The sequence below is a fragment of the Lynx canadensis genome, chromosome A1 (genome assembly GCF_007474595.2).
Source record: "Lynx canadensis isolate LIC74 chromosome A1, mLynCan4.pri.v2, whole genome shotgun sequence".
NCBI classification, from domain to species: Eukaryota; Metazoa; Chordata; class Mammalia; order Carnivora; family Felidae; genus Lynx; species Lynx canadensis.
In genome coordinates, this window is record NC_044303.2 from 94455831 (window position 1) to 94482971 (window position 27141).

The 27141-nt window shown below is 39.4% G+C and overlaps 2 protein-coding genes across 4 annotated transcripts in view; one reads left to right on the forward strand and one right to left on the reverse strand.

The window, feature by feature from the left end:
* Nucleotides 1-283: 283 nt before the first annotated feature.
* ATG12 (autophagy related 12) lies at nucleotides 284-13218 on the reverse strand. Of its 2 annotated transcripts, XM_030316869.1 has the most exons (4): nucleotides 12814-13199; nucleotides 8983-9119; nucleotides 3371-3433; nucleotides 284-2047 (listed from the first exon to the last, which is right to left on the reverse strand). In XM_030316869.1, exons 1-4 carry the CDS (start codon nucleotides 12974-12976, stop codon nucleotides 1988-1990), a joined length of 423 nt encoding a protein of 140 aa, XP_030172729.1. In that variant the 5' UTR covers nucleotides 12977-13199; the 3' UTR covers nucleotides 284-1987. The 2 variants fall into 2 exon arrangements, with proteins under 2 accessions (XP_030172729.1, XP_030172738.1); XM_030316878.1 differs by lacking the exon at nucleotides 8983-9119 and having other exon boundaries at nucleotides 12814-13218.
* A 124-nt stretch (nucleotides 13219-13342) lies between these two features.
* The window catches only part of AP3S1 (adaptor related protein complex 3 subunit sigma 1), a 73135-nt gene continuing 59336 nt past the window's right edge, over nucleotides 13343-27141 (forward strand). The window contains exon 1 of one of the 2 annotated variants that reach the window (XM_030316857.1): nucleotides 13343-13531. In XM_030316857.1, coding sequence (XP_030172717.1) covers nucleotides 13463-13531 — 69 coding nt within the window. In that variant the 5' untranslated portion in view covers nucleotides 13343-13462. The remainder of the gene's footprint in view (nucleotides 13532-27141) is intronic. The other variant, XM_030316855.1, reaches the window with a different exon arrangement.

Below are 27141 nucleotides of genomic sequence, written 5' to 3' on the forward strand. Positions count from 1 at the left end.
TACAACTGGAAGGTTTGGTGCTCCCCGCCCCAGACTCCGTTACAATTAAGGCAGTTTAAACCAGATAATTGTAAAAATACTTGTGAAGTGTGTTTTAGTTTCTAGCCACTCAATAACTTATGAGATCCAGGCTTAAAAGTTAACTGTTGCAAAGTTAGCACAGAATGACTAAATCCTTTGGGCAAGGATTTAAGAGATAATAATGTAAATATGGTTTGAAAAATACGTAAAGCCCCATATACTTTCAAGGTTATTAGGGATGAAAACAAATAAGGTATGTATATTTAGCTAACCTTAGATTTAATTGTTATTTAGATCAAAAAAGAATAATTAAGTTGATGTCACAAAGTCAAACTCAAGCAGTCTTCAATGCTGAGGTAGTAAATATTCTATCCGAAACCTCAATGGCAAATTTAATGTAATTTAAACACATTTTTGCTACATACACGCATATAAATAAATATATCCACACCCTTCAGTAACTGTAAGTGGATAAAGCTAGAGAATAGATCTTTTCCATATCCAACTTGTTTGACTCAAAAATAATACCCTTCCCAGCTTTCAACATATATATAAATTTCTTCCCCAGTCTTACAAGATAAATTTGCATAATTCACCCTGTATTATTCCAGAGCTAACTCCTAGCTATATTAATTTAGTACACAGGGACATCAGTATACGGAGACTTAAGAATTCATTCATGGGCAGAAAAATGAGTACCGAAGAGTGATTGCATCACTGTAAACTGAATTGTTCCTTAGCATACCCTGATGCTAACATATGGCAGATCATTAACCATAAAGTACATTGTGGGATTTAAGGGACTGAAGTGTAGTTCAAAGTCTTTTGACAAAATCATAATTACTTTTGAAAATAAACACTCAGAATTCTCATCCATGTATTAGCTCCTGTTTGAACATTCCAATCCATTTATTGGAATGCTTTTTTGAAATGCTGCATTACCATTGTAGTACAGAATGATAAAATACAGAATCTCACCTGTAAGAATTACCAGTCTTACGGCATCAGGAAAAATGGTACTTTTAGTCATAGAATGAAATACACAAAAAACCTAAGGCTATCCATTATTCTTTGAGCATTTTCAGGGTAGAAAATGGATTATAAAAAACTCAAAGATGTTCCTGGCTTTACTCATTAAATGCTTTTGACATTGTAAAAATAAGACACAAAATGACACCACCATTAGGACTCACACTCCTTAAATGATAGGACTGAAGTGCTGTATGACTCAGTTGTCCAGAATTTGTAAAATTCCTTCCGTTTCCCACTAAAATAATTGTAAACCACGCACATTCTCTAAAGCAGCCTTCCAGTGTGTCAACATGCCTGCTCTCTTGGCTAGATGTTTGCTACAAAGTAGCAGGAGACGCTTTTTCCCTCCATTATCATCAGGAAAAAATGTAAAACCAAACTGCTGAAATCTTTCTGCCAGCTAGGCTGCCACCTACTGGACCATGTGAGATATAAAGCCAGCCAGTCTCTGCTCCTACTTCCTAACACCGTAGGTCTAAATGCACATGAGAAAAGGCATAACCCATACCTCAAACTGAACTTCCCTGAATGCACACAAAAAGAATCCCTTAGTAAACTGCCTTTTACAGTGGAAAAAATCAGCAGAGTGTTCATTCGACAAGTAAACAATTTCAGTCACTGAGAACTGGTAATGAAGAAGCTTTCTACAGTCTTAGTCTCCTTTTCAACACACTGGAGGCAGATTTGGAGCAAGAGCTGTAGTAATGGGTATACTCTAAAGTCAATCTTCTATGATGATTTGTGTATTAATACAAATCACATTTTTGTGAGCCGATCTACTCTATGGATTTCCTTAGGCATAAACAGAAGTCATGGTAGATACATGCTAACTAGATCACATACACAAGTCTCTTGTCACAAGTATCAAAACTTTTTCCAAGGCTGTTTCCTTTGTGAAGATTCATTTGGGTAGCAAGATCTTTTTCTCTGTACTTCATCCCCAGGCCTGAGATTTGCAGTAATGTAGGACCAGTTTACCATCACTGCCAAAACACTACAAAAAAAAAGAAAAAAAGGCAGTAAATTAAACTCAATTTTTGATATTCCTGGATAAAACTAAGAAAAAAGTTACATGTATTATAAATCTCCTCATACACGTAAGTTATCTATAAGACTATTTCTTTCCACAGGTCCAGGTTACTCTCACACACATATCAGTAATCATAAATATTTAATAAAACCTAGTATTTTAGGCATGGCTGGGCTTGCATAGTACCTTGTCCCATCTCTGAGTATAAGGTATGTACTGTTTTCCAGTAGTGGTGCTAGTATGCACACTTGAGTGATTAGGACCAGTAACCCCCGTAAGAATGCGGGATAAGAAAGTCATTCTTGGGTTGTCTTCCTTTTCAGTGTCTCGGGAGGCAGATCTGGATTTACTGTACTTCACAGTCATCTTCTGTTTGTATTATGCGTTTCCTAATTCCCCCATCACTATAATTTGAGATCCAACTATGTTCAAAGTGTTAGATATGACAAGAAAGTAATCTCTCCTTTCACGCCGACTAAGAATGGCTATCATCTCTTCAAATGTTGTCAGTTAACGATCACATTATACAGATGTGCAGACTCCATCAAGAAAACAAAGCACTGGGCGCCTGGTAGGCCCAGTCGGTTAGGTATCCACCTTCAGCTCAGGTCATGATCTCACAGTGCTGAGTTCTCAGGCTCCGTGCTGTCAGTGCAGAGCCTGCTTCAGATCCTCTGTCCCCTCGCTCTTTGCCCCTGTCCCCGTGCACAAGCGCACAGGCCCACGTATGCTCCCTCTTAAAAATAAACAAACTTAAAAAAAAATTATTAGGGGCGCCTGGGTGGCTCAGTCAGTTAAGCGTCCGACTTCGGCTCAGGTCGTGATCTCGCGGTCCGTGAGTTCGAGCCCCGCGTCGGGCTCTGTGCTGACAGCTCGGAGCCTGGAGCGTGTTTAGGATTCTGTGTCTTCCTCTCTCTGACCCTCCCCCGTTCATGCTCTGTCTCTGTCTCAAAAATAAATAAACATTTAAAAAAAAATTAAGGGGTGCCTGGGTGGCTCAGTCAGTTAAACCTCTGACTTCGGCTCAGGTCATGATCTCGCAGTTCATGAGTTCAAGCCCCACGTCGGGCTCTGTGCTGACAGCTCAGAGCCTGGAGTCTGCTTCAGAGTCTGTGTCTCCCTCTCTCTCTGCCCCTCCCTTGCTAGTACTCTGTCTCTGTCTCTCTCTTTCTCTCAAAAATAAAGACATGCAAAAAATTAAAAAATATATATGCCATGCTGTAAAAAAAGGATTAAAAAATTATGAAAGAAAAAACAAAGAAAGAAAACAAAGCACTGATGTTTTACCTCATAGAGGGTTCCAACCTCCTGGTCTGGGGAGGGAGCAAAGGACTGATTCACATAAATAAACTGCAAGAGAGAAGAAAAAAGGTGACTCATGTTTAGTGATATCCTGATTAATCTATACTTTTCTGTGCTCCAATCAATCAGCTATTTCAAGGTGTCTTCACAAGTGAAAAAAGCTTCCCTAAACTCCTTCTAATACTAATAAGTTAGTCAACCCAATGAAAGCTTTATAAAGATCAATCACCTCTTTCCTCTGGGTGAACACACATAACAAAATTTCTGGTCCTACAACAGTGGCTCCCAACTTTTTATAACTGAGAAACTTTTAAATACTGTCTTTACAAATAGCATTTGAAGGTTTATTCAAGGAATTGCTGGAAATAATAAATTTTCCCATTTACTCTAATAATTAAAGACAGGCTTTCTCCTAAGGAAATTCCACACAGATACAACCCCAAATCAAGAAATCTAGTATTTGAGCTACTTTGTGCATTTTGGGATGGGAGTATAAATGCCACACATGTTTGGACTTAAAAACATTTTTTTTTTTTTTTTTTTTTTTTACCTTTATCACCTTTGAAGACTCTCAAAAGTACTGAACATCAGTGGAGTACCACTACTGTTAAGTCACACTTCCAGCCATATGAGATTAAAAAAAAGTAACGTAACTGAAACCTAGTATCCTTACAGCCTGTTCTTTAAAGGATTCACTGTTCAATGCTTCAGTGGTCTGTTCTTACTAAAACATTTCTAGTACTTAAAACATTTCTGAAGATAACTGAAACAAAAGGCTTTGGTGTCAAAGTGGGTTTTGATAATTTTCTTTTTAGAAAACAAACAACATTATTTGCAGGTAACATACTCAATTTTCCTTTGTAATCAAACTTGAAGACTAAAATTTCCTGGGCTTAGCATAGTCTTAACTGGAAAAAAAAAAAGACAACCAAACATCAGATCCTACGTGGATCACCAGCTATAGCAAGAATAAATGTTCCTTCCATTTCTCCCTTAGGCAATACAGTGTGGTAACTAAGAACAGAGGCTCTACAGAGATGGATCTAGGTTTGAATCTTGGCTCCAAATACAAATAACCTTTCTCACCCTGTTTCTTTATCTGCAAATGTGGAAAATAACAGTACTTGTGCTTCATGGGACTGTTGGAAAAGATAAAATGAGATAAGACACATCACCTATCAGTGCCTGGTACATATACATATACATATACATATACATATACATATACATATACATATACACATACATATACACATACACATACATATACTGTGCTGACAGCACACAGCCTGCTTGGGATTCTCTCTCTCTCCTTCTCTCTCTACCCCTAACCCTGGCTTGAGCACTCTCTCTCTCAAAATAAATAAACTTAAACAAAATTCCACAGAAGTAAAATGTGAAAAATGCAATCTTTTGGGGGCACCTGGGTGGCTCAGTTCGTTAAGCATCCGACTTTGGCTCCGGTCATGATCTTGCAGTTCATGAGTTCGAGCTCTGCATCAGGCTCCGTGCTCACAGCTTGGAGCCTGGAGCCTGCTTTGGTTTCTGTGTCTCCCTCTCTCTGCTCCTCCCCTGCTTGCACTCTGTCTCTGTCTCTCTCTCAAAAATAAATAAACATTAAAAAAAAAAAAAACTTAAAATGCAATCTTTTGTTAAATGCTACATCTTCAGAAGATAAATTTTTTTTCAAGAAACATTTAAGATTATATTTATTTTATTTGAGAGAGAGAGAGAGAGAGAGCACGTGAGCACACAGAGGAGGAAGGCAGAGGGACAGAGAGAGAGAATCCCAAGCAGGCTCCATACCCAGCACAGAGTGGGATGCAGGGCCTGGGGTCATGACCTGAGCTGAAATCAAGAATCAGATGCTCAACTGACTAAGCTGGCCAGACGCCCTGGGAAGATTAAAAATTGATTTTGTTTTTAAATCACTAGTCTTTCATTGTTATGAAGTTTTTTTTTCTAGTAGCTTCCGCAGGAAGGGTTAATGGGGACAATTCCAAATTCTTGCACATTGCTAATAGTTTGTGCCTATTAAAAGTCAGTTTTGTTGCATATAAAATCCTCATCTCACATTTTCTTTCTTTGTAACTTTGCTGTCAAAGCTTGATGATAAACTAATTTTCTTTCAAAGTCATGTCCTCTTTTTCTCCCCTGTATGTGCAAAGGAGATTTTTCTTTTAGTTTCAAGTGTAGTACAATCTTACCAGAATGTTTCTTGGGTACTTGTTATTCTTTGTTGATATTCTCAGGCACTTTTTCACTATGTAGTTTCAAATCTTTTTAAGACATTTTCATTGGGGCACCTGGGTGGCTCACTCAATTAAGTGTCCGACTTCGGCTCAGGTCATGGTCTCATGGGTTCAGGCCCAGTGTCAGGCTCTGTGTCAACAGTTCAAGTCTGAAGGCTGCTTTGGATTCTGTTTCTCCCTCTCTCTCTGTCCCTACCCTGCTCGTGCTCTCTCTCTCAAAAATAAGTAAAAACATTAATAAAAAAACTTATGGTTTCAAATTATTGTTTTGATTTATAGTTTTAAATTATTTGTTTTGTTCCTTTGCTTTGCTTTCTCAGGGACCCCTGTTAACCATATGTTCACTCTCCTTTGCTCATACTCACCATTTGCCACGTTTTCTTATTTTTTTTTTATGTTTGAGAGAGAGAGAGAGAGAGAGAGAGAGAGAGAGAGCGCGCGCAAGTAGGGGAGGGGGAGAGAGGGAGACACAAAATCTGAAGCAGGCCCCAGGCTTTGAGCTGTCAGCACAGAGCCTGATGCGGGGCTCGAACTCATGAACGAGACCCTCAACCGACTGAACCACCTAGACGCCCTTGCCACCTTTTCTGAAATCTTTTCTACCTTCCATTTTTTTCTTTGTTTAAAAAATTGGTTTTTGCCTTCTACTTTTCCTAAAGCATTATCTGTTATTTGCTTTTATGTTTCTTCTACTTAAATCTCCATTTCTGAAATAACTTTTATTTATAAATCTTTTCCTTAGCTCTGTCACTTCACTTGAGTTTTACTGATGCTGATTATGGTTTTCTTAATGTCTTTTAGCTCGTTTTGAAGTAAGTTAGTTATTGACTTCTATCACAGGCACATCTTTCTGGCATGACTTTGTCTTCAGGAATGTCATTATTTTCTTGTAACATTGTATGGGACTTGAGCTTTGTACTTCTCTATTGCTTATTTTATACATAATTTGTTTTCTTCCACTTTGAGCTTTCCACTGTTCCTCTCCACTTTGATCTGGTCTTTCTCTCTTCTCTCAGGTTGTTATGCTGCTCAATTTTGTTTCACTTCCAGAAGCTCTTCCTCAGTAGAGGAGCCCCACTGAGTCTGTTTTGACAGTTCTTTGGAGCTAGACTGTTCCAGCCTCTTCAGTCCTCCTTAGCACTGATACGTATGTAATCACCTGCTACTGGAGAGGACCCTCTCAGGTTCAGCTACCATTCTTAAACTGACCTGCTCCACTTTCCAGGGAATACTTGTTGGCTATTTTCAGGTTCTCCTTTTCCCAGTGCTGTCAGATACCAATCTGTTACCAATCTGTTGCTTCCATGCTTCTCTCGGCATATTTGCTGATACCATGCATTGTAGGGTTCATGAGGATACTCTGTCATCCAGTTTTTTCTTTTAATTTTTAAAAATGTTTTTATTTATTTTTGAGAGAGAGAGCGAGAAAGAATGGGGGAAGGGCAGAAAGAGAGGGAGACACAGAATCCGAAGCAGGGTCCAGGCTCTGAGCTGTCAGCACGGAGCCTGACATGGGGTTCAAACTCACGAACCGTGAGATCAAGACGTGAGCCCAAGTCAGACGCTCAACCAACTAAGCCACCTAAGCGTCCCCAATTTTTTTTTTTTTTTTTTTTTTTTTTACTGTTTATTTATTTTTGAGAGAGAAAGGCAGGCAGAACATGAGTCAGGGAGGCACAGACCTGAGCTGAAGTTGGAAGCTTAACCGACTAAGCCACCCAGGTGCCCGTCATCCAATTTTGTTATAAATACTGATCAACGTTTTTTGGTTTTGGTATCTAATCGACTCTGTTTTTGTGGGAATTTGGAAACTTGATGACACCTCTGACACCACTTTGCTTAAAATAACATCCATTTTACTTAAAATAATGTGGGGTACACCTGGATGAAAGTCAGATGTGAGTTCTACTTTAATTGAGGAAAGTGACAAAATGATTCTACTTTTTTTTTCCTACTGCTGAAATGGGAAGAACTAATCAGATTCACTACAAAGGTTTAAAGTCGAACCATACGAAACTGCTATTTTTACATGTTACAGTGGTTGACTGTGACAATTTTATGTGGTTCAACCTAATACATACTGATATCTATCAGGTCCTTTCAGATTACTGGATATAGGCAATACAAAGAGTCAAGAGTCTAACATTAACATAGAACACAGCATCATTTCATTTTGTATTCATTAATTTCTAATAGTAATGCCTTATTTGGTACTCCTCTGGGTTCCTATTTCACCATCCCTTCAGGCTGCACCCTTAGTAGAGACAGCCTCTGCTCATTTAAGTATTAGGTCCTCATTTCCCTAATTTTTCCATTTAGACTTGGAGTCTAGGCAAGGTCCTCTGCTACCATATGCATGTGGATGACACTATAATCTTGTGCCCACCTCTGGCACTTATTTAATTAAATTCTATATGGCATTCTTATAAAACAGATGCTTTACGCACTCTCATTGGTCACAAAGGCAACTTCCTCTGGAAGAATCCTTGGTTTTATGCTATTCCTGTCTCAAATAACTTCTAGTGATTGACCTACCTTGCACTTACTTTTGTGCCTATAAACCTTTCATGAGAGCCACTTCTAGCCAAACTCTTAGATCTGTTTCTTCCTCTTTAATGGCAGAAATACATTCCAACACATTCCACTTTAATAAATTAATTCAATCATCTTATACATTCTCACTCCTAAGTTTACAAGCAACTCTATCCCTCCCCAACACTAATACATACAAACTCTTAATTTGTATTTTAAAAATACTTAGTGATTCTTCAATTACCTATCCACTCATACACTATCTATATTAATACTAAGATTGTGATATGCAGATAAAGGGATCTTATATACTACTATGTGACCAAAAAAATACCAGATGCCTGGAAACATTTAAATTTCTGTAGTCAAATACTAAGTTAAAAACCAGTGGCATTTAAAATATTAATCCTTACAAATGCTACCACAAAGTACTGTATTATGAAATAGGTATCTTAGTTCTTCGATGATATGTGGCAAAAATATATTGCTTAGCTCAAGAATACTGGGAAGAAAGGAACATTGATAACAAAATAAATTAAAAAAAAAACAAACCCAGAATTTTTCTGTACTAATGTTCTATGAGAGATCTTTCTGCATGGGCATTCAGTGACTGAGAAAAACCACCAATATAGTAGGTACAAAAGTGGTTCACAATGTAAAAGCAAATCTAAAATTCATTTCATTTTGGGGTTCCCCAGAGAATTTAATAAAGTACAGAAATTCCACCAACATCTCAGTATACAACAATTATTTGTGGTTGCCTAGGAACTAATGTGAATTTGTGTAGGCAAATGATCACTGTTGCTTTCATACCAACTGTTCAGAGGCCACAAGCTTAAGGAATTTTTTGATGAAGTCAATGAGTCCTTGAATGGTTCGGGTTCGCTCTACAGCCCACTTCTTTGTTTTCATTATAGGGGTGTCTCCCACAGCCTTCAAGAGGACATCAACTGTCAAAGAAAAAAAAAATACTGGCAATTATACTGAGCATCCAAAGAGAATGTGATATAAAAGACTTCAGAAAACTTAAACCTTTAATCTACACACGTTTGTGTATTTATGATACTGGAGGGATGTCCAAGATATAGAAATGTTAGGCGATATTCTTTTTCATCATACTTTTGTGGATTCTTTCCCGTGATTCTACAGTCCCACAAAGGTTTCCCCATGAAACTGACCTTTAAAATGTATTTGGACATGACGGGCAATTCCAAAGAGAATAAATGTAAATATTTGGTCAATAAAGATATGAAAAAATCTTTATGATAATGTCATGGCCTTTTTCATCGACCAAACTAGTAAAATTACAGTAACTGTGTAGACATTATTACTGTTGGGAAAACAAAATGGTACGTATACCTTTTCTGGAAAGTATTATGGTAATACAAATCAAAGTGCTTAAGATATGTTTTGACTCAGCAACACTTCTAGGAATCTAATCTAAGAAAATATAAGATGTGAAAAGAGTCACTTAGAAGGATTTCACCTTTGCTGAAGAATTCATTTTTATAGAAACAAACAAAAAAACCTGGTAAACCTAAATATGTAGCAAGGATATTTAGAAGAGATTGGCTAAATAAAGGATATTACACTCTCTGATAAAATTTAAATAATATAGTAAAGTATACACATTCTCAACTCCTTGGATTCAAAATCCTGGCTCTGCTACTTGCTAGGTATATATATCTGGATAAGCTTTTATTTATTTATTTATTTTGAGAGAGAGAAGGTGAGAGAGAGAGAACACACAGGGAAGGGGCAGAGACTGAGAGGGAGAGAGAGAATCCAAGGCAGGCACCACACTGTCAACACAGAGCCTGACACAGGGCTTGAACCCACAAACTGTGAGATCATTACCTGAGCTGAGATCAAGAGTCAGACGCTCAATCTACTGAGTCACTCAGGCGCCCCATGGATAAGGTTTTTAATCTCTCTGTGCCACAGTTTCTCCATTTGTAAAACGATATCATCATCTACCTCATAAGGTTGGCAGGATTAGATGAGTTAATATGTGTAAAGTACTCAGACCAATATCAGCTCATACTTACTGAACCTTAGGCTTAAGCAGCCATTTGAGAAACATATTATAAAAGCATATTTAACAGTATGACTTATCAAAATGCACTAAATATAAAATAGCATGTATAATAGGATATTGATTTCATTAAAACCATCACACATATTCACGTAAATGTGAAATATGCACCAAAATGCTACTTCTCAGTAGTGACATTATAGACGATCATTTGATTTGATTTGTGCTTTTTGTAACCACCAACTTTTCCACAATAAACTTAATAAAGGAAAGTAACAGTATTAAAAAGAAAGTACTAGATAATTTCACATACAGAAATTGTTTCAATAATCCAAAATACAACAGTGCTAATAATGCAAAGACTATGAACCTTTTTCCTAAAGTTACTTTGCTTACAACAAAAAAACAAAACACAAACAAAACCCAGACATCTACAATCAAAAGTAACACTGGAAGCAAAGTAGTGTACTGCTGCCCCCTAAAGTTAGCTCTCTTCTATTACATCCTTCTTGTCTCATTCTTTGGTATTAAAAATGGATGGAGATTTCCACCAGGTCACTGAAATCAATTTCTCAAGCTTACCCCTGGAATGAAGGCACCTAGAACACAGAACACATACAACTTATCTTCCTGATAAAGTTTATCTTCCTTTTTCCATATAATAAATTATGGCTTCAGTTACCTAAATAGGGATGAATTCGGAGGTAACAGAAGATTTTGGTGGATTCACCTTCCACACCTCACCTAATTCTGTGGGGACTACCAATAACTCAGTTGTAATTGGGAATTTCAGTAAAGTGAAGCAGAAAATATTGTGAGTTACATATGCTGCTGAAGGAACAAGAGTGGGAGGGCAAGAAGCTAGAGAAGGGAAAGTTACTTATTGTAGTCATACCTTAACTTTTTCTTTTTTAAAATTCTAAATGTGATTTGCCTAGAGTTCTCAACCCTAGCTATATATTAGAATCAACTAGGAGAACATTTACAAGAATACAGGTATCTAATATCAATTAAATGAGAATCTTTTGAAAGCAGGACATTGGTAAGTTCAAAAGCTCTCCCAGGACATCCTAATGAGTTCCTAAGGACCAACAACCTTGGTGAGCTTCAAGAATCTTTATTCTTCTGTAGATTAAAACAAAGTGGATCATATGAAATACTGAAGCTTCTTTCACCAGAAGAGATCCTCAAAAAAAGGACAACTTCAGGGTAGAAATTCAACAGCTAGCAGCTAAGTTTTACATCACAGAGGCAAACTCCAATGTTTCCAAGAGCCAGAAAATGAAAATAGGATCTTCCAAAGGTGGTTTAAAGAAAAACAAAACAAAACAAAAACCACCTACCCAACTATGTAGACCAAAGAAAACATGCCATATAACCCCGAGTCCATATCTGGGTTATGAGCTATTATTTTTTCGCCTCTGTTTTACTCAGCTATCTTCAGGATCAAATAGTAAGCTTTTGACTAAAGCTGTTAAAGCCAAAAAACAAAAGAAACTTTGAAAAGTCTGTTCCTGCTTACAGTAAAAATGAAGGAAAAAAATAGCAAGAATCCATAAAAACCACGGAATTCTTTAGAAATAAAGATTCTACCAGTAATCTACACAAATAATCTTAGGTTTCTGTTTCTCTGCTAACGTATCATGCGGAAATAACAGAACAAGTTTTCCACAAATGTAACGGCGATCTGACTTAAAAGGGAGACAGTGCTGGGAGAGTCAATTCTCCAAAAGCAACAGCAACTGAATGAAGTTCTATTGAGAGGCTGTGAGATCAGAAGTAGAAAACATACCATACCCATATTTAAAATTCTGGAGTGAGAAAAACGGTCTGAGGCCCAGGGTCAAACGATCCGAATCGTAATTGCTGATTCAAGTCCTTTTTCATCTGCAACTCTACATACAGTGCTCGAGGAAAAGTGATTTCGTTAGGATTTTCCGTATTTTACAATGACAAACCAATTCTCAAGCAATGAAGGGTTGAGGGTTCAAGCAATGAAATGACTCGCTTATAAAGGTTCCAGAATGGGCTGGGGGGGGGGGCGGGGGAGGCGATGTTTATGCCTTTGGTTTTCTTTGAACATTCTTTATCCTTGATCAAATTTTAGTTTTTTGGTACAAGGAGTGAATTCGCGCGCCGTTGGTACAAAAAATCGCGAACCGGCCGGAAGGCGTGGATTCTAATCCAGGCTTGCTACCGACCATCCCTAGCACCGTCCATCCCTATCACCATAAGTCGTTAATCAAATAATTAGGTCCCATACATACTAAGAGCCTGGAGCCACCGAGATCCCACTCGGCTCCCATCTTCAACAACCTCGCAGTCTGGACAACTGAAAGGAAGAGTCGAACGCAGTGTAGTAAGTACCGTGGCAGCCAAGAACCGGTACCACACTGCTAAGGTGCGTCCAGAGATGGCTTTCTAGAGAAGGACTCGACTCAAAGGTCTCGAAAGCCGAAAACTACACTTCCTCTCTCCTGACAGGTCAAAAGCCACGCCTGGGACCAGCCCTCCTCTAAATTTTGCTTCTTTATTGGCCGCCAGGGACCTAGTCGGACGCACTCTAAGCCTCCCGCCACTGCCTAGAAAGAAACTGCTCTCAAAATTACTTTTTTTCTTGGTGTCGCCGGCAGGTTCCTCTGTTCCTGGGGAGACTGCAGCGGAAGAAGGAGGCTCCGGAGTGGCTGTTTCTGGGGAGACCTCCGTAGGTCCTTCGCCATCAGTAGTACTTGAAGGAGGGAGCTGCAGCGCAGACTCCGGCTCCTCAGCCATCTTGCTCAGTGGAAGGCGAGGGCGGAAGTGGTGGCTCAGCGCGTGCAGTGGGCGGTCTTTACGCCGAGGGCGTCGCTACGGAGGCGCCAGAGTAGGCGGGGACGACCCAACCCAACGGGGCTAGTTGGAGTTGCAGGTTGGTCCTCTATGTGGAACCTGTCGCAGAGCCCTGGCTCTTAATGCCGCAACTACGGTTTTCTCACAGCAACAGCCCCCGGAAGGAGTCACTGAACCACGTACCCGCGCCCCGCCAAGCGCGCAAGCGCCTGTCCGACACGCGGGCTCGGGGCTGGAGATGTTTCCGCTTCCCTTCACGCCGGCCCCGCCCCGGCCCCGCCCAGACCCCGCCCCGCGGCTCGGGAGCGCGCGCGCGCGCGTGCGGGAGGGGGCGGGTGGGGAAGGATCGCCGGCGAGATCCCGAGGCGAGGCTCGCGCGCCCGCCCCCGCCCTGGCCCCCAGCGCCCACCCGGTCGGCCCGGCTCAGCCATGATCAAGGCGATCCTCATCTTCAACAACCACGGGAAGCCGCGGCTCTCCAAGTTCTACCAGCCCTACGTGAGTATCCCGCCGCCGCCGATCCGCGAGAGGGGGAGTCGTTGGCGGCTGGCAGCGCCCTCAGGGCGACCCCCTCAGGCGCGCCTCGGCCCGTCGCGCGCCCCGGCCGCCTCGCGCTTCCCGGGCTGTCAGCTTCCCGCCGGGCGTGAGCTAGGTGCTCACCTCCCTCCGCGCTCCCGTGCTCCGACGGGGCTCTGCCCAGGCGGCTCCTCCGCCCGTCTGTGGGCTGGGTGTCTCCCCGGCGGCGCGGGCGAGGCCCGGGGGACTGCCCGGCGCGGGGCCCTCGGCGGTGGGGCGGCCGCAGCCCACCTGTGCCCTCGAGCCCACCCGGCGGAGCCCCGGCCTTCCTGCCGCCCGCGGCTTCTGTGCGCGCCGAGCCCCACCTCCCCGACTCGCAGCCTTTCCTGGTCGACTTCTTTCTCTCCTCCTGTGCACAGAGAGGCTTCTGTTTTCCCCCCGTAATCCTCTGGTCGCGCAGGAACTTGGGCTTCCTGCGATCAGCCGGGCGCTCGCTCTGTGCGGTCTCTCCCTTGTGTTGCCATACAGCCAACGGCCGCCCGGTGTGACTTTCAGGTGTCTCCTTATTAAAGAAGAGAAGAGAAGTGAGGACCTAACCTTTCGCTCGGGCTTCTCCCCTAGTGGCTGTAAATTAGGTCCTGCAATAACCGGCGACGTTTGGCCGCTGAGAACGGTTGACTCTCTCTACCTGAAAGTTACGATGTCAGCCTGCTGGTCTGGCAGTTCCCGGCCGAAGGGAATTTGCCCTCGTTTGTAGCTTTTCTCCCATTTAGGAGGAATAGTCATATTCCTGAAACTCTTTGACAAGTGTAAATGTTGTTGAAGAAAACGCAGGAGGTTTTAAGGGAGTAAGGATAAGTAATTTATCAATGATTGAGGAAGGGTTACAGACGTATGTGCCCATCTGGGGGCAAAATTCACCCCCAGGTAAAACATAACATTGAGCTGTCAGGGTAAGGATTAATGTAGGGGTACAACTATCGGGGCGCTTTGCTTATAGTCAGAAATGGACTTTCAACTAAAGATTGAACTTGTGCCAAGGCTAACACTTCTCTGCAGATAAAGCCCAGATGGAAAGGATTGCTGCCGTTAAAAATTAAATGTGAAAATGTCACTTTGCTGAAAATGATAATGCAGTCTGTGGAGGTGTTAGTCGAAGTGAGAAATCTTGAGCTTATTCCTCATTTTCTTAAGTGGCTTTGCTTTTGCTAGTGAGAAAGAATATTTTCTCCTTTTCCTGTTTGGTTTTAGTGTAGTATAATTCAAATACTCGTGCTCTAGTCGCGAACTCAACATTGTTTGTTAACCCAGAATAAAATGGTAGTCGATCCTTCTGACTGGGGAAAAAAAATGCCCTTAACTTTACATTGTTACCCATATTTTTCTTAACCATATTGCGTTGGCTGTCCATTTGCAGCATAGAAAAGCTACGTTGCAATAGAGAAACAGAAATCAAAGATGTGTTTTTTCATACTTACACTTAATAATCATTATTCAAAACAGGTTTCTTGCAAATCCGTAATGTCAGTGTAACCACTCATGTGGTGCAGTATTTAAGCATCTGCAGAAAAATGTATCTAATTTGGAAATCCAAGAATACATGTTTCTCTGATCCAAAAATGGATCAGAAATACTTTTTGCTTTGCTTAGGGGTAACAGTGAAGGTTAATGTGGGAAGAGACACTTCTGGCAGCAGTGGCAACTCTGGTGCCATTTTTGGCCATTGCATTAGTGACAGTGTTACTGGGGGAAGGGAGCTAAGAGGTGTGCACAGAAGAGCCTAGCGCTCGCTGGACATGTAGAAGTGGGGATGCCAGGAGCTGCTTCTGTGCATCAGTCTTTTAGAAATTGGGTTCTGCCAACTATGTTTTTGTCTTTCAAGAATAATGTAACATGGGGGCACCTGGGCAGCTCAGTCAGTTAAGCGTGTGGCTTCAGCCCAGGTCATGATCTCGCGGTCAGCAGATTCGAGCCCGTGTCAGGCTCTGTGCTGGCAGCTCAGAGCCTGGATGGAGCCTGCTTTGGATCCTGTGTCTCCGTCTCTATCCCTCCCCCACTTGTGTGCTCGCTCTCTCTCTCTCTCTCTCTCTCTCTCTCAAAAATAAACATTAAAAAAGAAAAGAATGATGTAACATAATTATTTGCTTCTACTAGATCATAACCTGTTTGAGGGCAGAAATCTTCTTTATGCGTTTATTTCATTAGCCAGTTTGTCAGCATATATTCATTTCATGCCTACTGTGTCCAGGTGGTGTTTTAAAATCTGGAAATGAACAACTTCTCTTTTGGCAGGGGGCAGACAAAGCCAATACATAGAGTACATACTGTGTCAGATGGTAGTAAGTGCTGTGGAAAAAATCAAGCAGGGAAGGGTGATAGGGGTGATAGGGAACACAAGGATGACTGTTTAAAATAGGGTAGTTGTGGAACTTCTCACTGAGAGGGTGATGTTTGAGCAAAGCCTTGAAGGAGTTAAGAAGGCCAGCCTTGTGGGTATCTGAGGGAAGATCATTCCTGGCAGAGGAAGCAGCAGATGCAAAGGCCCTGAGGATGGAATGCCTATTTGAAGATCCAGAACACCAAGAAAACTGGTGTGGCCCAAGCAGACTGTGCAAGGAAAAAGTCCTTGGAAACAAGGTGTATTTGTGTAGGGCTTCCGAGTTTATTCTTTTCTCACTGCCTGGAATGTCCTTCTCTTCTATTGCCAGATGTCCAGACTTGACCTCTTGTTCCCCATTTAACTCAAATATCACTTAAACATTTCCTGAACCTTTTTTGTCTTGCTGGATGACTCCGCGTGGTTCTTAGGATTTTATTTTTATCTTAATGGTATAATATTTAGTTTCACAGCCTGTAATTCCTTGGGGGCATCCTATAGGTTCCTTGAGCGAAGGGATCAGGTTTGAGATATATTTGTGTCACCCCCAGCAATCACCATTGAATTTTGAATATAGAAAGTTCTCAAAAATCTTTGTTTAATGGATTCATTAGATTCTCCTAGCTTAATATGGAGTCTGGATTAGAAGTGACTTCCTAGGGCTCCTTCCAACTTTTAACGTTTTGTCCTTCGTTAACTAGAGGTTTTAAGAATTCATGCCTTCAGGGCCACCTGGGTGACTCGTTTAAGCCTCTGACTTTGGCTCTGGTCATGATCTCACAGTTCGGGAGTTTGAGCCCTACGTTGGACTCTGTGTTGACAGCTCAGAGTCCGGAGCCTGCTTTGGATTCTGTGTCTCCCTCTCTCCCTTTCCCTTCCCCACTCATGCTCTGTATCTCTCTCTCAAAAATAAATAAGCATTAAAAAAAAAAAAAAAAAAAACGAAAAGAATTCATGCCTTCAGGATAAAAGCAATGGTGGAATAGCTGTTACTTAAACTATTTCTGTTTTAAGTTGAAGAAGTTTCTGAGAAGTGTATATTCAATAAGATTGACAGTTTTGAGTTTAATTTATTAAGCAGTACCTATGAGTGTGGTCCTGATAAGATGCAGAGATTTGAGTCCAACAGTAAAGGGGTTTACAGTGAGCAGTTTGAAAACTGTTGAACCATTTGCCAACCAGTTTCCCTTACTGCACTGAATTTCCATTCCCTGTTTATCGTTTCTCATGATACAACAATTTATTTGTTCATCTTTACCCTTTAGTAGTGCAGACTTCCGTTTCCTGCTGTAGTAGATTTTTAGATTTGATTGTTCCTTCACAGTGCTGTGAGGTTTGATGTATATGAAGTCACACACCTGTTTTGCTAAACTGAAGTTTTTGATTCATTCTGCTGGAATCACATATTAAGAATTCAAGGGTGGACTCAGAATGTCATCATTTCTTGTTTTTGCCCTCTGTATCCTTGAGCTATGACTGCAGAAGTTCAAACGTTTTCCTTGGTTTAATTGTTTCTTTAATTGATGTTTAGCCCCAGCAACTTGGCAACAATAAACTTTAGTCTTTTAATATTTGCCTGGCGGTATTTGTGTATTACTATAAATGACTAATGGGATGTATAGTTCATAAGCCAGATATATTTTTACATAGCCATCAAACAAATAAAACCCTTGGGTTTTCATTCCTGTGTTATTAATACACCCTGACATATCGCTTTAAGTAAAGTAAAAGTGGGTTTTTTTTGGTATGAATTATAGTGGTTGTTTCTGCAGATACAAAAGATTGTGCATGTAGAGCATGCACTGTTCATACTGAGTTACAAACTGTTGTGTAGGTGAGTTGCCTTAATTGTCATATGAACTAAATCTGATTATTATTGTTTGTCAACTAAATGCAGGCCCTAGAAGGAACCTAAGATTGTTCTTTCCTTTGTTGAATTGGTTTACATGAAAAGTAAAAATTATAAGTATGTGTAAATTTTTCTGTTTAAATTTTTTAGAAAATATTTATTTATTTTTGAGAGCACACAAGGGTGTGTGCCAGCACACGTGCACGAGTGCGGTACAGGCAGAGAGAGAGAGAGAGAGAGAGAGAGAGAGAGAGAGAGAGAATCCCAAGCAGGCTCTGCACTGTTGTGCGGATTCCGATGCAGGCCTGCATCTCGCAGTTTGTGAGATCGTGACCTGAGCTGAAATCAAGAGTCAGACGCTTAACCGGACTGAGTCACACAGGCGCTCCCTCTTTTTTAAATTTTTAGAAAGATGCATCAATGTTTACCGATACCTTTTCTTAGTGACTCTTAAGACAGTGTGGCAGATGGGATAGTTAAACTTCTTTTTATGATCAAAATATAATTTTCAACGGTTGTAAGGATGAAGGTGTTAATACATAATAATGTATACCATTGGAGCTCTTTTTGTTCGGAAAAGAATTCCAAATGACTTGATTTCTTTCCATATTAATTGGGATGCTTTGGCTATATAATTAGGGTTTTATGTAGCCTGACTTAAATTTGCTTGTAAAGAATCATGTTAGGTTACATAATAGGAAGCACAAAATAGTAGACAGATTCCAAAGTTATTTGTTTCGGCAAATTGATGACTTCATCATAGATCCAGTTTCTCTCTCTTTGTCTGCCTTGCCTCTTCACAAAATTGATACCCAAAGGTTGGTTTCCTCATTGAAATCAGTGGTAATCAGTGTAGTCCACAAGGACAGTGTGATCTATTCCTGCAGTCTTAGAGTATGTCTTCCTCTTCAGTCTGGTTAGTTCCACCCAAGATAAATAACAGCTCATACTATCAAGATCCACCCTTGGAGCTGAGGATAAGGGTAGAAACATGAATGAAATGAGTATTCTGTTGGAAACGTGTAAGAGAAGAGTGGATGTTGGGTAGGCAAACAAGTGTCACTATTCCCGCTTGATTAGTGGACGTTATTTCTTTTGAATAAATACTATTATTTCTTTCCCTGTAATTTTACATTGCTTCTGAGGTTGTTAATGTCGGGAAACACATATTGATAATATGTGATTCTGAACACTGTACCATAAAAGATCTGAGTTCAAGGTATTCCTTATATCAAAGTATCATTGAAAAATTCAAATTCTAATATCATCGTTTTTGTAGGTAGTATCCTTGAAATCTTCCTTTAAACAATTAATATTAAATCTGTTGAAAATTCAGAAGAAGGAAATAAAATGCTCAAAATTACAGTGATTTTTCAGGGGAGCCTGGGTGGCTCAGTCAGTTAAGTGTCCGAATTCAGCTCAGGTCATGATCTCACAGTTCATAGGTTCAAGCCCTATATCGGGCTCTGTGGTGACAGCTCAGAGCCTGGAGCCTGCTTCAAATACTGTGTATCCCTCTCTCTCTGCCCCTCCCCAACTAGCGCTCTGTCTCTGTCTCTCAAAAAATAAAATAAAAACTTTAAAAAAAATTTAAAAAAATACAGTGGTTTTCAGTTTTCATGAGAAGGTTGTAAACAATATTATAGGGCATTCCTCTGCCTGTCAGAAAAGTGGAACGCTCTGTATAGGGTGGTTGTGTTATGTTTCTTTAGTAAAGTTGTTGATTATTAAATTACTTATTCTGATTTTTAAATACATTTCCTTTTTGTGATTCCATGGAAAATATTTAAGTGTTAAGATCACTGAGGTCATCCTTGATTTCACCATTCATAGTTAACTGTTAACGTTTATTGTATTTCCTCCCATAACGTAATAGCAAAAAATATGTACCTTTTAGACATTAATAACATAAAATGAATGCATTGAAGTTATTGGTGGATTTGTCGAATGTTTGTGGCCTTAAGATAACCAAATATATTAATGTCTGGCTGTCGTTAAAATGTTTAAAAATAGCATTAATGTAAATCGCACTTTAATAATTTGCGTGCATTTTTTTCCTCCGTGTATATCTTTTTTCACAAATTGAACTTATCCCTTCCATTTCTTATCCCAAAGGGAAATCTTTGCTAATTTTTTTGGAAAGTCCAAGAATTCTTTTGTGTCGTTAGCACTTGGAATTGTCTTTGTACTTGTGGGTTATGGATTTCTTCACTGCTGCTGCTGAGCAAGGTGATTCTGAGTTGTCGTCTACCCAGATGAGCCAGTCTTCTTCCAGCCTCTGGTCACATAAAACTCTTACATTGGGATAAATTATACACGGGCTTTCCTTGCCCATTCTGCCTTATCAGCCTTCCCTTACCACATCCTTTGAACTGAAATACAGATATGCATGCACGTTTTTTCACAGAAAGATCAGGCAAGGTAGAAGGATATTGCAGTGTAGGAGGAATAAAGGCCTGCGTTCTAGCTAATGGGTGTGACATTCTTAAGACCCTGCTTTGAGAGGAGGAATGGTCTTTTTGGAGACTACCTGACCTGTCCATTGCACTCTGCTTTCTCTCTTTCCCAGCCCGTGTTCCTTCCACAAATATCTGCTTTTTGTTTGTATAGCCCTGTCCTAAACAGCAGGTAACGTTGTCATGACTAAGACAGATACCATCCTTGTGCTATGAGTTTTACGTTCTAGTGATAGGGAATAGACAATAAACAAATCATGTGGGATTGTGATCAGTCTGTGAAGAAAAATCAAACAATGAAAAGGGAGAAAGAGTGATGGGGGAGAGATTATTAGGTAAGATCATCAAGGAAAGCCTCTTTCAGGACGTGACATTTGAGAAGAGAACCGAATGAGGTAAGGGAGTATATGAGAACAGCTGAGGAAAGACCGTTTCAGGCAGAAAATGGTGCAGGATCTCTCACATGGGACCGAAGTTGGTGCCGAGGAATAAATAGCAAGAAGGAGAGCTGAGTGATCCCAGGGAAGAGTGGCAGGAGATGAGGCTGGAGACAAAGGCAGGGGCAGATCATGCCTGTATACCAAATCCTACAGCCCCTTTCCCCCCAAACTCTTTCAGTCTCATGACGTTACCCCCAACACGCTGTCCACAAGAAGAGATATTTCTCCTTGAATCCTACTTGTAGTTTGCACGATTGAGCAGTGCCTCTGGCCTCTACAGGATAGGCAGTGATGCTTTCTTCTGCTCAATTATTCTTTTCTCTACCCAGTCTACAATAGGCTCCAGAGAGGTGGGAGTGCCAACCCAATGAGTGCCCCAATTCTGTGCAGCCTCTATACTGCTGAGATCTGTGATCAAGCTGGCTCCATTTCCTAAGTCACCTGTGAACTCAAAAAAGCATTTATTTTTCTCAGACATCTCACAACTTTAATTATAGGTGAGCAAAGTTTAGGTGAAGCCCAGTAGACCACCTCTATTATTGTGCTGAGAAGCATTTACATCTTTCCTGCCTTGTTTGAAGCCTGGTGTAATTCAAGAGTCACTAGCTGTCAGTCATTGTTGTCTTTGTTACCCAGGCGAAAAGGGCTCTTTTTCAATGTTCCAGACCCATTGAATTGTTTTGATTTCTGTGTGCTAACTAAACGGGGAAGATTGCCAGTTCGTCCCACCGCAAATGTATTCTATTTCCTGTCATTAATATATCTTAGTGTGATGGTTATAAGTTTTTTAAGATGGAAAAATATATGGGGGCGCCTGGATGGCTCAGTTGGTTGAGCACCCAAACTGCTGATTTTGGCTCAGGTCATTATTCCAGGGTCATGGGACTGAGCCCTATGTAGGGCTCCATACTGAGCACGGAGCCTGCTTAAGATTCTCTCTGTCCCTCTGCCCTCTCCCCTGTGCGCCCCCCCCAATTAAAAAAAAAGATTGAAAAATATACATAAAATTCACCATTTTAAGCATACAGTTTTGTGGCATTATGTCCATTCACATTGTTGTAGAATGGACACCACCATCCATCCCTGGAACTTCTTCATCTTTAGGAATTGAAACTTTGTACACGTTAAACTCTAACTCCTCATTCTCCTCTTTTCCCAGCCACTGACAACCACCATTCTGTTATTTGTCTCTGAATTTGACTACTCTAAGAACCTCATGAAAGAGGAATCATGTAATATTTGTCCTTTTGGACTGGCTTATTTCACTAGTATAATGTCTTCAAGGTTCACCTGTGTTGTAGCCTGTGTCAAAATTTCCTTATTTTTTAAAACTAGATAATCCATTATACTTCTTTTACTTCTTTTTCTATCCAGTGGAATCATGTGACTGGATCATGTGACAATTCTGTGTTTCATGTTTTTGAAGATTTGCTGTACCATTTTCCACGGTAGCTGTACCATTTTACATTCCCATCAGCAGTGCACAAGAGTTCTAATTTGTCTACATCCTTGCTGATGCTTGTTATTTTCTGTTTTTTCATTACATTTATCCATACAGCTATGAAGTGGTATCTCCTTGTGGTTTTGTTTTACATTTGTGTAATGACAGCGATGTTAAGCATGTTTATCATGTGCTCACTGACTATTTATATATCTTTGGAGAAATGTATATCAAGTCCTTTTCCCATTTTTTAACCTGGTTGGTTGTTTTCTTGTTTTTGAGTTTGAGGAGTTCTTTATGTATTCCGGATATCAGTCCCTTATCAGATACATAATTTGCACATATTATCTCCCAATCCATGCACAGCCTTTTCACCCAAACTGCAGTATCTTTTTTCAAAGGGATAATGTCCTTTGATGCACAAACGCTATTAATTTGGTAAGGTCCAACTTATCTTTTATTTGGTCTCCTGTGCTTTTAGTGTCATATCCAGAAAATGATTTGTAATGACTTCATAATAGTTCATTGTATAATGTATCATAATTTATCTACCACAGCCTACTACTGTGGACTTTTGTTTTGAATAAGGTTTTATTTTATTTTATTTTTTTTAAGATTAAATAAGACAATACTGTACTTATAAAGGCTGACACATAATACAGAAAAGTAATAAATAACAACAAAGTTAGTACTAACAATTATTTTTATTATTACTAGTACTTGCTACTTCCTACCATTGGTTGGAAGATTATATAGCTAAAGAACTGTAGAATATTCCAGAGATTGTTCTGAGATATTTTTTTGCATTTCTGCAGAATGAATTGTCTTTTTGTAGGCTTTGTTTTAGAATGAACTTCTTTCTTATTACAGAATACAGAGTCCTCCAAAATTATTCCAGAGAGCAGTTTTGTAAGAAGACTTTTTAGGAGAAAGTTAGTTATAAAACTTGCCCCAGCTTTTAATTTTTTTGTTTTTTTTTTTAATTTTTTATTTTTTTAAAGAATGTCCTAATCGTTAAAATATAAAATTCACATGCTATATAAAACTCTCCCATTGAAAGTGTACAGTTCAACACAATTTATAGTATTCACAGTTGTGTGTATGACTGGCACCATAATCTAAATTTGGAACATTTCCATCAAACCAGATGAAACCTAGTACCCGTTGACAGTTCCTTCCCACTCCCTTCTACCCCCCAGTCCCTGGCAACCACTAATCCATTTTCTGTGTCTACAAGTTTGTCATTTCTAGATTTCTCATTTAATGAAATCATGAAATATGTAGTCTTTTGTGACTGGCTTTTTTCACTTACCATGATGCTTTTAAGATTCACTGTTATAACATGTGTTAGTACTGCATTCCTTTCAATGGCCAAATAATGCCCCATTGTATTGCCATACCACCTTTGTTTATCTCTTTATCAGGTGATGGGTGTCTGGGTTGTTTCCACTTTGACTACTATGAATAATGCTATGAACATGCATGTACAAATTTTTGCATGGCCATTTGTTTTCATTTCTCTTGGCATATATCTAGATGTGGAATTGCTAGGTCATATGATAACTCTATTTTTAATTGTTTGGAGAACTGCCAGAGTGTTTTCCAAATTTTCTGTTCCATTTTACATTCTCATCAGAAGTGTACAAATGGTTCCAATTTTTCCATATCCTCATTAACTAATTCTTGTTATTGTCCCTTTTTGATTGTGGCCATCCTGGTGGATGTCCAGTGCATCTATTGTGATTTTGATTTGTATTTTCCTAATGACAAATGATGTTGAGCATCTTTTCATGTGATTACTATTTGCATATCTTCTTTGAAAAAAAGTCTTTTAAAATTGTTTGCCCATTTGTAAGTTGGGTTGTGTTTTTATCACTGAGTTGTAAGAGTCCTTTATATATTCTGAATGCAAGTGCCATATCAGATATATGATTTGCAGATAATTGCTTCTCTTCTGGTTGTTGTCATTTTCCTGCTGATACCGTTTGTAGCTCAAAGATTTTTAATTTCGATGTCCAGTTTACCTATTTTCTTTGCTTGTGCTTTTGGTGTTACATTTAAGAAAGATTTGTCTAATCCAAGATCATGAAGATTAATACCTGGGTTTTCTTCCAAGAGTTCTGTAGTTTAAGTTTTTACATTTAGGTCTCTGATCCATTTTGAGTTAGTTTTATATATGACATGAGGTAGGGATCTAACTTAATTCTTTTTGCACGTGGCTATCTAGTTTTCTCAGTATCATTTGTTGAAAAGACTGTTCTTTACTCATTGAATTGTCTTGGTCTCTGACTCCAACTCCCCCTGCCCCCCACCCTGGCCAATTTTGCCTTGTTCTTGAGTTCTCAGACCTTTTAGCAGCCACCAAGATTCAGACTCTCTCTTGAAATATTTTAAACTCAGTCTGTCACCTTCTCAGCTATGTGTTATTTAAATTAAAAAAACAAAAAAAACAAAGAACTAGGATCTTTGCCACCAAAACTGGGTAATGTCTTACTATAGTGGAAGGGAAGTTTCAGAGTGTCAATTAACAGCTGCCATTTATTGAGCACTTTCCTTGTTGTGCTAAGTGTTTTTCATACATTTTTATACGTCGTGAGGGAAGATGCCAGAGGGTTTTTGGGCAAGAACTAATACTCCTCCCTCCTTGTTTGGGATTTAAGTGTTGCACCATCCCAATGGCTCATTCTTTATGCACTCAGGCTAACGTAAGGCCTGCGCACATACACCAAGTCTCCAGCCAGACTTCCTACTTGGGAGAGGCCTGGCAGAAAAACCACACTCCCTGAATTTTCTTTGCTGGGATCTTTTCTTTTTCATGATTTCTAAATATTGGGCTGCTCTGAGGCTTAGTCTTCCTACCTCCCTTACTTTTAAAATTATTTCTTTATTATTTTTTTATTTTTGAAAGAGAGAGCGCAAGTTGGGAAGGGGGGGTGAGAGAGAGAGAGAGAGAGAGAGACATAGAATCTGAAGCAGGCTCCAGGCTCTGAGCTGTCAGCACAGAGCCCTATGCGGGGTTCAAACCCACAAACTGTGATGTCATGACCTGAGCCGAAGCTTAACCCACTGAGCCACCCAGGTGCCCCAATACCTCTCTTGCCTTTAATGAACAGTGAACTAATTATGATTCCTTATATATGCTCCTTGTTTTCCTGATCCCCAGTGTTTGTCCATTTTTTTTTTCTGCTTTGAATGTCTTGCAACTTCACATTCTCTATTCTCTGAATTTCTAAATTTTACTTACTAAGTTTTTTTGTAAATACCTGTCTCTTTTTTTTTGAAGATGATGATCTTGCTACTGCAAATCATTGTTCCCCTTCACCTCTTGTAGCTTGTTGTGTGTACTGTTCTTATGTCAGGAAATGATCTCTAACTTTTATTATAAAGACGTCTATTTCTTTTGGGGAATGTTAAAAAAAAATAAGATACAGAACACTAAATAAAATTTTTAGATGGTTATATTCATTTTATTTCTTGTTTTAAGCTCTCTGAGAAAAAGATCTGTTTCTTGGTAATCTTTGATATTCTAGCATCTAGCAGAGTGAGTGAATGCGTTTTAAGAAAAAATTCTCCGAGTGTGTGTAGGAGGGAGGGATGAGGATTATGACATATTTACTGTTTGATTAGAGGCATGTTTTGGTTTTAAAATTGCCATTATGACAAAAGCACAGGAACAGGAAAGGAGCGTTGAGAAAGAGAATGTTTTATTAGTAGGTTACTGAATCTTTAAAATTTAGTTTTGATTAATTCATTAAGAAGTATTTAATAAAAGTTGTTGCCTTTATGCAACTCTAATTATCTTTAGACTGATGTAATCTAGGCGTTGTGACCAACTAAAATGTATCTGTTGACTTCTGTGATGGAGCTACAGTGTTAGGAAATCTGATCAGCCTGAAGCAAGCTCCAGGCTTCTTTATGAAAGCCATTAAATTAAATTGATTATTAAAGAAAGGGAAATTATCTTATGTCAGCAGAGACTTGATTTGTTTAATCTTAGACTTTGGATGTTTGATTAAAATTTTAAGGCATTCTTTCCAGTATTGATTTTCTCAGATGAGTATTGCTGGCATTTGAAGAAAGGTAATTACGAGTGGCATTCTTACAGTTTATATGAGGAATTTTTTTCACTGATAAAATAATAAAACATCCTTAAGATTTAGCTTATGTAATCTGTAATTTGTTTATAAACAAAACATAATGCAAAAAGACAATTTTCCTTTTCTTTTCAAAAAGAAAACTCCTATAAGGTCTTTACACCCATCATTAGAATTCAAGAGTTTATTTCACAGACAATCCCAGACACAGATATTTTAAAATAAGTCATTGTTAATCAATACTTATTATGTGCCAGGCATTGTTTTTAAGAGCTTTATGTGTATTAACTCAATCCTCCCAACAACTCTATGAGGTAGATATTGTTTGTTATTCATGCTACAAATGTTGCCTTATTCAGGGTCAGAGAGGTTAAGTAACTTGTTCAAAGTCACACAGTTAATAAAGAGCGTGTCCAGGAATAAACCCATGTAGTCTGCCTGCAGACTTCATACTCTCTTTCCTTCCTTCTTTATTTTTACTTTGTTTAACAAAGTTATACATACACATGGGTTAAAGAATCTAATGGTTCTTCTATAAGGTTTATTATAAAAAGTAATATTCTTTGATTTCCCCCTTCCTACAGGTAAGTACTTTGAGCTGCTTACTCAGTATTTATGTGCATGTCTCTAAATAACACGCTTGTTTTCCTGCCGGATTTTTCAGTTGTCGGCATAATCTATTGACTTCTGCTATTGAAAATGCTTATTTAGCTCCCCACCCGTCCTGGTCCTGCCCAATGTCTGTATCCTTGCCAGTCTTCTCAGTGTTATTTCATAATATTGCTTAGAGCAGTATTCCGTGTTTTCTTTAATTTACTGTGTAAAATGCTTTTCTCACCTGAACCGTGTGGTAAATTGTGCTTGTTTTTTTTTCTCTCCTGACAGTTTATGTTCCTTGTAAATAAACAATTGCCTTTTCCTTTGATGGGTTTTTT